The sequence below is a fragment of the Sphaeramia orbicularis genome, chromosome 9 (genome assembly GCF_902148855.1).
Source record: "Sphaeramia orbicularis chromosome 9, fSphaOr1.1, whole genome shotgun sequence".
NCBI lineage: Eukaryota > Metazoa > Chordata > Actinopteri > Kurtiformes > Apogonidae > Sphaeramia > Sphaeramia orbicularis.
Genome location: NC_043965.1, coordinates 48,260,778 through 48,273,478, shown reverse-complemented (window position 1 = coordinate 48,273,478; position 12,701 = coordinate 48,260,778). Strand labels below are relative to the sequence as shown.

General features: G+C 37.8%; 1 protein-coding gene across 1 annotated transcript; it reads right to left on the bottom strand.

Annotated features, from left to right (window-relative positions):
- Nucleotides 1–3,369: 3,369 nt before the first annotated feature.
- On the bottom strand, nucleotides 3,370–12,489 carry utp15 (UTP15 small subunit processome component). Its single transcript, XM_030142572.1, has 12 exons — nucleotides 12,340–12,489; nucleotides 11,395–11,523; nucleotides 11,165–11,257; nucleotides 10,865–11,049; nucleotides 10,415–10,593; nucleotides 10,011–10,136; nucleotides 8,263–8,398; nucleotides 8,096–8,180; nucleotides 6,825–6,980; nucleotides 6,601–6,702; nucleotides 5,009–5,142; nucleotides 3,370–4,113 (listed from the first exon to the last, which is right to left on the bottom strand). Exons 2-12 carry the CDS (start codon nucleotides 11,482–11,484, stop codon nucleotides 3,810–3,812), a joined length of 1,590 nt encoding a protein of 529 aa, XP_029998432.1. The 5' UTR covers nucleotides 11,485–11,523; nucleotides 12,340–12,489; the 3' UTR covers nucleotides 3,370–3,809.
- Between the last annotated feature and the right edge of the window lie 212 nt (nucleotides 12,490–12,701).

The following is a 12,701-nucleotide window of genomic DNA, read 5'->3' as shown; positions in this document are numbered from 1 at the left end:
CTGGGATAGGCTCCAAGCGACCCCCGTGACCCTAGTGAGGATAAAGCGGGTCAGATAATGAATGAATGAACGAATGAATTTTAATACTATTATGCCTCAATTTATCATTTACACAAAACCTTTAGTAACAGATGGAATATTGTTAAAAATGCACTTTTTTAAGACGTTTCAGGTTGTTCATATTTGTTCAGGTTATTCACTTTTTACAGGATAAACTACTGTAAGGATAGTTAAATGCAAACATTTTCATTTTACTTTTTTTACACTAAAACAAAGAGAAAAATCTGGAATTGTCATTGTTTAGCGGTTATTATGATCTGACCCAGACTGAATTGTCCTGCATGTGGCCCCTGAACTAAAATGAGTTTGACACCCCTGGTTTTTAATATCTTCAGTATAATTTTTGGATTTCACAAATTCTTCTCACGGGCCAGATTGGACCCTTTGGTGCACTGGTTTTGGCCCATGGGCTGTATGTTTGAGGACCTCATGACTGTGATTGTGATGTCAGACTGTATGCAGGTGTGTGTGTGTGTGTGTTGGGGGGGGGGCTCCACTCTCTCTGTTGTTTATGCTTAAACACTGACTGCAGTCCATCAAACAACTGCAGCTGATCCAAAATGCTGCTGCTCCAGTCCTCACTAGAACCAAAAAAGTGGTCCACGTCACACCAGTTCTGAGGTCTTTACACTGACTTCCTGTCTGTCAGCAGATAGACTTGTAAACCTCTGAATGGTTTAGGGCCTAAATCCATCAGTGACCTCCTGTCACCGTATGAACCGTCCAGACCCCTCAGATCCTCTGGCACAGGTCTACTCTCTGTTCCCAGAGTCAGAACCAAACAGGTTCTGTTTGAGTTTATGCTCCACACATCTGGAACAAACAACCAGAAAACTGCAAATCTGCTTAAAACTCTCAGTTCTTTTAAATCAAGGTTAAAGACTCATTTGTTCAGAGCTGCCTTTGATTAGAATAGTTTATTTTTCAGTCCTAATAGCTGCACTGGCACTCACAATTTTAACTGTTTTGATTGATTTAACATTAATTTCAATCAAGACTGTTTTTATCTTTTGTTTTAACTGTCTCTTATTTCATTCTTTATTTTTATCTTTTCTGCATTTTCCGTTTGTTTAATGTTTTATTCTGCTCTTGTCCTAGTATTAGTCTATGATTTTAATGTCATTTTATGTGTTTCTATGCCTTTGTAAAGCACTTTGAATTGCCTTGTGTATGAATGGTGCTGTACAAATAAATGGGCCTTGCCTTTTTCACTCTGCTGTCACATAATCCAAGGAAAGGTTTTCCCTCAGATGTATGACAAAACTGATGGCACTCTGAGGTAGTGAACCAGCCTCTGAGACACTAACGGAGCATAGGTCTATGTGCATCTGCTACAGGGGTGTCAAACATATGGCCTGTGAGCCAGAACTAGCCTTCCAGAGGGTTCAGTCTGGCCCATAGGATGAATTTACACAGTGCAAAAATTACACAGAGACACTGACAGTTAGGAGCATCACTGAGTCTTGACAAGTTAAATGCAATATTTTTTACTTCCAGATGCCTGTTACTAAATGTTTAGTGTCTTTGTGGATTCACTGTGATCTGTAAGTTGTAATGCACATGTGTAAATAAAATTTTAAAAAAGTGAGGTATTATATTGTTAAAATTGCATTTGTAAACTAGAAAAGCACTAGGAGAGTGCAGACCTCTGCCAAGGCAGATCAGACCCCCCCCCCTCTCAATCACTACCAAAATTTCATCATTTGTTTCTTGTGCCAGTATCAACATTTCCTGAAAATTTCATGAAAATCCATCCATAACTTTTTGAGTTATCTTGCTAACAGACAGACAGACAGAGACAAACAAACCCCGATGAAAACATAACCTCCGCCGTTACACATGGCGGAGGTAAAAAGAAATTTCAGAATAGTTTGAAAATATAAATATCTAATACTAATATTAATTAGTGTAATTTTACTTATTTTGCACGAAAACAAAGACAAAGTTTTGGTGTTAAGTTGTTGTTGTTATTATTGTACAGATCCGGACCAGCCCGCTTGAGACCACATTGGGTTGAATGTAGAACCTGAACTAAAAAGAGTTTGACTCCTCTGATGTACTATGACTGATCTGTGTGTCATTTAGGATGTTTATGCCCTTTGTCCACTCTGCATCTATTCTTTATGTTCAGGCCATGGTTTACTCAAGGCAGGCTTCTTTTTTCTGAGTTGTGAGACAGCTTAGTCCATGGATTCATTTTTGACAGGAATGAACATCAAATTCAATCAGTCAGTCAAATTGTATCTATATAGTATCACATGATAACAAAAGTTATCTCATGACACTTTACATTTAGAGCTGGTTTAAACCAGACTCCTAAGCCTCTTGTGTTCTTTTTCCCGTTCATACTTCACCAGGATAATGGACTGTTTTGCCTTCTTCCTGTGTCATTTGTATTTTGAGATTTCCTTTGGTTTTTAGTATTTTTTTATGAACAATGAAGAAAATGAGACTGTGGTCAAAATTAACAGATCATCAATAAGTGTGAATTAATCACATAAAGACTCAGTAATAGTAACAGGAAATATATTACATCTTCCATTAAATCACCATGAGTCATAGGTTAAGCATTTCTTACATCACTGCTTCAGTAGATGACCTATGATAAAAGTGTTATCAAATATGAAGTCCCGAAAACTTTAGTCAATGGAGAGCTGTCAGTGACTAAGTAAAAAAAAAAAAAACCTTGACATATCAGGGTTTTTAAAGTTTGGGGGAAATTGAAAAGCCACTAAGTGCAACAGAATTGTAGTCATTCGTGGGCGGCAGCATTCATTGAAATAACATGAGTTTATTTTTGATATGTGTAATATTTTTGCATCTTGTAGAAGCGTGGACTGAGCTTCATTTTGATATGTGTAATATTTAGGAGTTATTTTGTGGAGCTGGTGTGGGACTTTGTGGCCAGTAGAAAAAGATGGGGTAAGGGGGCAGGAATAATCAAGTGCACTACATCCCCCCTGTTTCAAATGTTTCTTTCCCCTTTTTTTTTTATTTCTTTGCTGTTTTTAGTTTTAAATTTGAAATAAACAAACAGCATGAAACTGTCACTATGCGGCTGAGATCTAACCATTGTATCAAACATGTCATCTAAGAGTAAACTTTTGAACCACAGTGAAAATTTTCCTGTTATTAAAATTACATGCAACACTAGTTGATTTAAACACACAAATTTGTATTTTCTGTCACAAATTTTCAGAAAATTCAGTTAAAATTTGAGATGCATTTTGATGCAAATGTGACTTAATCAGTGGGAATTTCCCCTTCACAGTATGACCTCATTTCTAAAAGCACACATATTTGAGACAGTTTCACTGTAACAAAGATTTATTTTTGTTATCTGCTTATAAAACATTTGTCAATGCCAAATATTATGAAAACACAAAGCAGACATAAGCACTGAATCCATTCATACAAATAAGCACGCACGCACGCACGCACACACACACACCTGGAAGTGTAATTACAAGATTTCCAATAAAAACATCCTGTTTTACACCATATATTCAGAGGTTCTTTGTACAGATGCAGAATGGATGTTGTCTGTGCTGCTCCTCTTGGGTTAAAACACCAGAGTGAGATCATGAGTTTTTGTCTGTCTCTTAAAACCTGCACCAAAATGTTTCTTAACAGAGATTAAGTCTGTGACATGTATGGTGTCATGTCAGAAAAGATTCTGATTTGAAAAGAGGTTTTAGAGTTGGAAAGGCACTCTAACCCAGTGTACAGTTGTTCATTCCCTCCAGGCCTCAGGTGGCCTGAAGCTCTGGTCTTGCAGTACTTGCAGTTTCTCCTTGAGCCAAGCCGTTGGTTCTGCTGCTGCTGGAGCACAGCAACTCCTTCCTGGGGACCGAAGAGGCAAACAGTGTGTCCAACATGCCCAGAACGTCCAGGAGTTCTTGTTGGTAATTGATCTCCTTCTGCAGCAGATCCTGCAGATATAGCAGCTGGCGGTCCACAACCGGCGACTGACCGATGACGGAACGATAGATGTCCAGGATCATATTAGCCGCTGGTACGAGGACAGGAGCGAATCGGAAATCCACCATGTTCCTGGAGGGGAAAAGGAAAATAGCGTTTGTTTCAGCGTCATAAAAGCTGCAGTGAGTATGTGTTTGTGTTCCTTTTCTTCAGTGGTTTTGTTTTACTGTGTGTTTTAGGGTCAAAACAGGTGGAATAACAGAAAAAGACAAAGAGGAATTGAAGTTTGACAGGTTTTGACTAAATACGGCACTCAGAATGTACATCACTAAGAAGATTTACGATGTTGAACATGAACTGTGAGCTGGAACACACTGAACAACAAGGATTTGAATTTGAGTCTAGTAGGTTTTGTTTTGGGCTCTTTTTTTCTAAATCAGTCCAGCTGCTTTTTGACACCTGCTTGAACTCCAAAAAGCAGTTACACGGCCCAAAAAGACAGTAAAAAATAAAGGAAAAATCACTGGACAACACTGGAAACAGTAAAAACAAAAAAACACGAGGAAAACAGTGTAAAACTACGAAAGCACTCGGAGAGCGCAGACGTCCCCCAACTCAGATCAGCCCCCCCTTCCATCACCACCAAAATTTAATCATTTGTTCTTTTGTGCCAGTATCAACATTTCCTGAAAATTTCATCCAAATCCGTCAACAACTTTTTGAGTTATCTTGCTAACAGACAAACAGACAGACAAACCCTGATGAAAACATAACCTCCGCCATTTCACTTGGCGGAGGTAAAAAAGCCCAAACCATCTATTTTTATAGTGAGTCGGTCTCACTCACTGGTCTGTGTTTTACACCCATTACACAGGCGGCGAGGGTGCACTGACAAATTTTTCCTACTGAGCAAACAGTTGAATTTACGGTTGAATCACACATTCAGAATGCTCACCTCATACACGTCAGGGTTAAAGGGTTCAAAAGTATACAAAATAAATGCTGTCTACGGTTGGTAAAGCCTTACTTTGTGATGAAGTGCAGCAGCTCAGAGAGCGCCTTTTCATCCCTTCCTGCCAAAGCGTTCTTTAACGTTCCTCTTCGATCCAGCTCCTTAATAACAGCGACCGTGACCTCTGGCTTTCTCTGTCTGTTGCCTGCCTAAGAAGACAAAAGAAATATAGTTCAGCATTATTAAAAGCAATGTCATGCCACAAACTATAAAAATAAGAGGATGTGACTACTTGTGATGGCACTTTTTCTTTCATTTTATAACATAATAACCTCTAAAAGATAAATGCCATATAGATCAGATATTCTGAAAGGAAACATTAGCAAACTTCTGTAATTACAGCTTTGAAATATCAGGGAGAAATGGACAGAAATGATAAAATATATATGTTTGAGCAGCATTCACATCATAATTTGGTCAGTCAACCAAAATCCCTATCTAGGGTCAGCTAGCTTAGCATATAGTTGTGACTAAAAGAAAAACATGTCCGTCTTGCAGGCATCTTTTATGTGGTGTAGTGTTTGTACCACCTCAAATGGTATACAACTGCCTCATTTACTGTTCAAATATAACATTATAATTAATATTTAACTGTCTTTGTTATAAATCATGTGATAAGCTGTCTAATGTTAGCATTAAGCAGCACATCTGGAAAATGAAAACGGAAAAATGCATCCAATGCAATAAGTACCAAAATCCAACGAACTAAAATAAAACTTTTTTCCTGAATGAAAGATAAGACGCTACACTAACAAAGCATCAGGGTTTTTGTTCACCACTGCTTAATAATTTTAATACCTGACCCGTTAGCACAACTTAAGTAAATTAGTATTATCATTAATTCAGTATTGGATGAGACAGTGTGTTTTTTTCAAGAAAACGACAAGCCAGGACATGTTTAAAAAAATTCTTAGAATGTATGCCGCATATGTGTCAACTAGAAAAAAAAGAAAAATCAGATCACTTCGCTTCAGTGGCTGGGGATCAAAATGAGAAACTCCCGCCATTTTTCAACTGCACACTAGTAATGCTACACCAATTACTATTTTCATGTAACTGTATGGTGCTATATTTCTTACTTTGCAGTCTTCTTGAAATTCCAAAAAAAGTAAGCCTTTTTTTTTTTTAGGTGTCCTGTATGGTCTGTCAATTAGCTAATTAATCAGCTATCCCAAATTAACAGTTTTACACAACAAAAATATGAAACTACTGTTATCAAATATAAATTAATTGGTTTCAAATGTGACTTGTGCAAAATGAAAGACAAATCAAAATATGAATGGAACTTCAATAAAAAAGTTTCCAATCAATCTGACGATCTAATGTTAAATATTATACTCTGTTTTATAACATTTAACATTATAATCTGTACTGTCTGACATTTTGCTTTTCGAAGTTCCACTGCAATGTTCCAATATGTTGTATGTTGCATAGAGTTTGTATAGTTCTTATTACTATTATTTTTGCACTATCTTTATGCATGCACACTTTTTCTTGCTCTTTATTCTGTTGCTGCCTTGACCTTTGAAGGTCCCTATGGTGGGATCAGTAAAGTCTAATCTAATCCAATCTAGTCATATATATTTCAATGCTAAATAAACATGTACCTGCAGAGCTGAATCCAAAGCCTTGGATATGTTAAATTTCTTCAGATGCTTGTCATATTTGGTCAAATATTCTCTCACCGGCTTACTGACGAGGTAATCATCCTGTAAAAAGAGGAAGAAATGAACAATAACAAATGCTTATGAGTGAGAAACAAAACACTGCGCTGAGTCATTTACCAGACTGTTCTTTCGGTGACATTATGGTACTGAAGTCAGTTACTTGCCTGTTTGGGCATGTAGTTCTTGCCTTTCACAAAAACCCGATATGATGGTCGTCTCCTCTGTTGGTGTGACACTTCCTTCGACTCTTCGGGGCTTTTCCTGTGTTTGATACTCAGAACACCATTGGTCATACCAACAATGATGGATTCATCATCTGGCTGAAAAGACAGACAAATTCAGATTTATAAATTAATGGAGACTGTTTCAGTACAAAGAAAGAAGAAACTAAGCAGTGGGACACAAAAATTTCAGAAACACTGGAGGTAAAGTAGCGAATCCTTATCCTCATATCATAACTGCCTAACTCAAACACAAATGAACTAAAGTATGTGGACCTGTGCTTGAATTCAGGCGTTTCTTTTCTAACAGGGGTCTGGGATACAAAACAAAAATGACTATATGGACATAAATATTGGGACACATCATGTCTACAGCTGCAAGATGTCCTATTCATGAGGATTTGACATAGAAACATCAATATTAATAATCAATATGATATCTATCCCAATATTAAACTATATTCTGACATTTGTCATTATTGTTTTGTATCCCAGACCCCTGTTAGAAAAGAAACACCAGAATTCAACATGTCCACATACTTTTGTCCATTTGTGTATGACTTAGGTAATTATGCTATGAGGATAACAATATATTTTACTGTTTTAGTGTTCAGATTAGGCCCGGAGTGTCCAATACTGGTCCTCAAGGGCCAATATCCTGCATGTTTTAGATGCATCCCTCTTCCAACACACCTGATTCAAATGATAAGCCTATCATCAAGCTCTGCAGAAGGCTGATAATGACCATCAGGTGTGTTGGAAGAAGGAAACATCTAAGACATGCTGGATACCGGCCATCAAGGACCAGGATTGGACACCCCTGGATTCGGCTCTGGAAATCCTGGACTGTCACGCCAACACCAAGAGAAGCTGATGCACAGCAATTCACATTTCTATGTCATTTACATCTCTGACAGTCCAGGTGTTTCTGTTGTCGACAGCAGAAACTGAATCTACTAAAGCTGTCAGATCACCACCCCTTCTGACAGTGCACCCAGAATAAACGACTCTGTACTTCTGCTTGTGAGTGTTTTTGCAAGTTTACATGATAGAATCACCTAAAGGACATATTTTCCGTCTTATGGGACTGGGGTAAACCAAAGGGATAATTATTATTATGAAACAGGAATGCACCATTCAAATACTCTAAACGCATTTGATTAATTAAACACTAATGTCAAATAAGATTAGAGTCTGAGAATTAAATGTCTTACAGCCAAAGCCAGACTGAGGACGGAGGCAGCGTAGTCAAAGTTGTGGACCACTCTGAAGTTGGTTGTGTTGTACACCTTCACATGCCTGTAAAGGTCATTATAGATGTTAGATCAGATGCATCTTTGAACTCCCCTATAAACACACACTGCACAGCTGCGTCCACTACCTGTCCAGAGACGCTGACAGCAGCCTCTGTCCGTTGCTGCTGAGACATAAACTAGTGACAGTTTTGTGATGGTTTTTCAGGGACACCAGGGGCTGGCCTCCTTTCAGCAGATCCCACACTTTGACATAGCGACCACCTAGAAAGAGCAAGAAGAAACTATGGGAGGCACAATTCCTAAAATATTATAACTGTATAAGAACAGTACATCCCAGAGACAATATTTTAGGGCTGATTTTGTTGATAAAGTTAATTAAAACTACCTCATCTAGGACTGTTGGGACTTGTTGTACTGGCATGTATTTGTAGCATAAAAAATACAACATTTTAGAAAGCTATCAAGCCAAACCCAAAACATGTTGTGGCCCATTCACCTACTTGTATCCACAAAAGCTTTGGATCAATAGAAATGAAATCAATCTGTCATAAGTCATTTCAATCACTTCTCACCAACAAACCACTCTGCTGATAGTTAGCTGGGCTTACAAACCAGCTACCTACCTTGTGAGCATGGAGAAATATATTCTGAAATAGGCTTAGTTAACATACACTTAAGTGTTCTGTATCGTTGTAACATCTAATATAATTTGCTCAGAGTTTTCTGATTTAAATAAGGATCAATATGTTGAAACTGATGATAGCCAGCTTTACACTCATTGTTTCATACACTATGCCAGTCTGGTTAACGTCTTTTCCACTGGTGAATTTTATTATGAAGTTTATGAAAGTATAAAGTTACTATGTTTGCTAAAGTCTCCGTTTGCTGATCCATGGTTCAGACTGAACTGTAACAGTTCTGACCTTGTTTGAACTATTCCAAACTGATCTTTAGTGCAACTATTGACAACACAAACCGTACAGAAAACAGAAGTGATTTGTGGTTTTTCTGTGGCTGTTTTCAGTCTAAAAACAGAGCAAAGCTACAATGTAAATCACCACCTCTTGAAAAAGACAAAGATAATAAGACAGAATGTTATTTTGACAGAGTGAATTTGGGTTTCAAGGGGAAAAAAAACGATGGTACCATAACACAGATGTGTGTAAACAATAAGCTTCACACTATACTCAGTGAGTGATACAGTTAGTATAAATTCACTGGTGTTTTTGGTAGCTGTTAATGCATTCTTCCACATGACCTCAGTCCACTGTAGACAGTTTACAACATCAATACAACAAATGATCCATTTAAGATCCATTACATGAAAAGGCCAAATGTCTTTTGGCCTCAATTCAAGGCCAAATATGTCCACGTTAGGGGTGATAATCTTAGTTGTAAGGCTGATACCATACACATCTTGATACAGCATCTCCAATCCGATTTATTAAAGATACATGTGTGGCATCTCGCAATACAATTCACACCCAAATCCCAATACAGAGCGATTAAGCACATTCTGATTCAACACATTCATTCTGGTAAAAACAAATATACAGTGCATTTCAATGAGCTTGATCATTATTTATCAAATAAGACCATGACTTTTCACAAAGTGGCTTTCGTTCAATTTCAGAACACGTGCCTCAGTCAGTGAAAAAGTTTGGACTTTGTTTCCAAAGTCGTTTCTCTGCATGTTTCTAACACTCAACTTCTTGCTCCCTCACCAAATCAATTTGTATCAATGTAATGTATTTGTAATGTAGATAATACAGAAAAATGTTCTGTCACTTTAAGAGGCACCTGCGCAAGATATTCTGGGATGCGCTGTACGGTTAAGACAGCCCACTTTTTTTGATCATGACTAAAAACTTACCTGCGGAAACAACAAGGCCCTCTGAAGGATAGAGAAGCACACTCTCAACCGGTTGGCCATGGTCCATGGTTATCACACTCTTATCCACTCTGGCATCAAACAGTTTCAGTGTGTGGTCATAAGAACCTGGAGTAAGAATATTAAACATAAGCCACACAGGAAAAAAAACAAACAAAACTATCTATTCTGTTTCTCTTCCACCTGTCTACAGTGGCTCTTCAGGCCAAAATGAACTACAAATTTAGAATTTTCAAGGAACTTACAGAATATACATATATTGTTTTAAATTGGAATGAAGAGATGTTTCCTCCTTAATTCATCACTTATCTTGTTGCACATCCTATGACACAATGAAGACCAACAATTTATGATGATTAAAGAACATCTGCTCAAAAACTTGATACCTGTTATGAAAAGGTCTCTGTTGAGTTTGCTTGTGACACCGCAGCGAATGTAATCTGTGTGTTCCTGGTAGGTGTTGAGCTCGGTAGCATTTGGGATGTCCCAAAGGCGACAGGTGTAGTCGTCTGAGCCTGTGAAGATGTGGTAGCGCTCTGAAGTAAAGTCTGTAACATGTACAGCCCTGAAAAATACAGGAAGAATTAATACAACATTCAGATGAGTTCAATCCATAGTAAAGTTAGACAATGATGTAGCTTTCAGGTTCTCAGACTTCTTGTGATCCTCATGAAATTCAGTCGATGGATCACTCAAGGAATCATCATTCAACCAGTTACACAATTTTAAAAACAGAAATATCTTCATCTGGTCACAAGCCTCAGATGAGCACAGATATATACTCACACAGTTAGAAAAACACCATTAAAATTGACTTTTTTTCTCCAATAACATACTTTGTATGGCCTTTGAACATCCTCAGTGCCACCTTGCCGCTGACATCGAACAGCCTCACCACAGAGTCCTCGCATCCTGCCACGAGAAGCTGACCGTCTGACCTGTATCTCCCACAGTACGCTGTGTCCTTAAATCGTGTAAATGACTTCACGGGTTCCTGCGAGAACGGCCCATAAATGTGGATCTAAAACGACAACAGAGGCTGATTGAGAAGCAGTCTTGCAAAAACAGAGCATATGTAGATTTTGATAACTAAAATAATTCCTGCAAAAAAACAAAACAAAAACAAGGGAACATACCCTTGTGAACGCTGTCACAGCATAGTTATGTGGAGCTACAGGGGAGAAGTGTATGTTTGTGACTGCTCCAAATTCTTTTATCTGCACTGGAGCCTGGAAGAAAAGAAACAGAAACAGACAAAACCTGATAAAAAATACAAATCTGATTAACTTTTCCAACTCCCACATGAAGTATATTACATCAAATTTTACATTATCAGTCACAATTAGACAAAACAGCAGAAACATACCTTATAGTTTTTCCAGTAGACTGTGTCTTGTGTGACTTTTTCTCCTAGTTTAGGATAGATTGGAATTTTTGTAGGTTTGAAAGATGCCATTTCAGTGCAGATGGTTTCCCTCTGTCACACAAATCTCGTCTGGTTAAGAAAAAGTAAGGAGAACAACATTAAGGTACAGTGGGAGACACTTCATACAGATGCTGTGTAAACATTGATCAAATGCACTAAAATTCATTTTGCATTCAACTCCTGTCTGTGTGGAGTTTGCATGTTCTCCTCGTGTTTACGTGAGTTCTCTGAGTTACTCTGGCTTCCTCCCACCATCCAAAGACATGCACTAATAGGTTAATCAGTTAATCTAAATTGCCCATAGGTGTGAATGTGAGACTGATTGGTTGTTTATCTCTATATGTCAGCCCTGCGATGAGCTGGCGACATGTCCAGGGTGCACAGACGGTAGTATTTTTAGGTTGAGGTTTCCCAACGTATGTCAGTAACTTGTTTTAAATAAGATTCTGAACACACTTTACGGACACAATTACTGTGGCATAAAATGGTATTTAAATGTTTAAAACCTGAGAAGGGCCACAGATGAAGCCAGAATGCTGGTGGACAAAACATCTTAAATAAAGAACTAATAATTGATGCACTACACATGTAAGTGATCCCACAACAAACAGCTAAACTTTGCATTTCGTGAACACCAAGCTAACTTTGCTAAATCGTGGCACAACTTCGCTCAGTTAGGTGAAAACATAGTGTAAAGCGCGTATCTTCAAGGTGCCTTGTACGCATTTCCCTCTAACTGTCCACATATATGCTTTCTGACTAGAACTAAAATCTGTTCATTCGACCAAAACCTGAGCCAACGTGTTCGCTACATCAAAAGTTATGTAGCCTTAGCACACTGTCAGGTTGCCGGTTTCTGTTTAAAACCTAACTTAAAATTCTCACCTTTGAAAGCAGAATTCCGGGAGTAAACACTTAGTTTGGAAGGATTATATGCTGTAATTGTTCAATATTTGTGATAGATCTTCAAGTTATCCAAAAGTTACTCATTTTAATGGGTTCTCACGTTGCTTCTCAGAGCGCAGGAGGCCGCCATGTTGGAAATATGACTACTTCCGTTTTGTTCACCGAAATCTACAAAAAAATAAAATAAAATAATAAAATAAAATAAATAAATATTCTGACATCATAAACATTGTCGTATTTTTATTTTCATTAATACGTAATTTCTTTTTTTCCAAATTTAAAGACGATGGGTAAATCATTTTTCATTTTCACACATCACCTCCCTTCGCTTTTTACACTTT

What these genes read in the sequence shown, in the direction of transcription:
- utp15 (XM_030142572.1), bottom strand. Translation starts at nt 11,484, where the DNA reads ATGGCATCTTTCAAACCTACAAAAATTCCAATCTATCCTAAACTAGGA. An exon ending in AGAACTACATGCCCAAACAG is followed by an intron (nt 6,703 to 6,824) that starts GCAAGTAACTGA and finishes CTCTTTTTACAG; the next exon opens with GATGATTACCTCGTCAGTAA. An exon ending in CTTTGGATTCAGCTCTGCAG is followed by an intron (nt 5,143 to 6,600) that starts GTACATGTTTAT and finishes TTGTCTTCTTAG; the next exon opens with GCAGGCAACAGACAGAGAAA.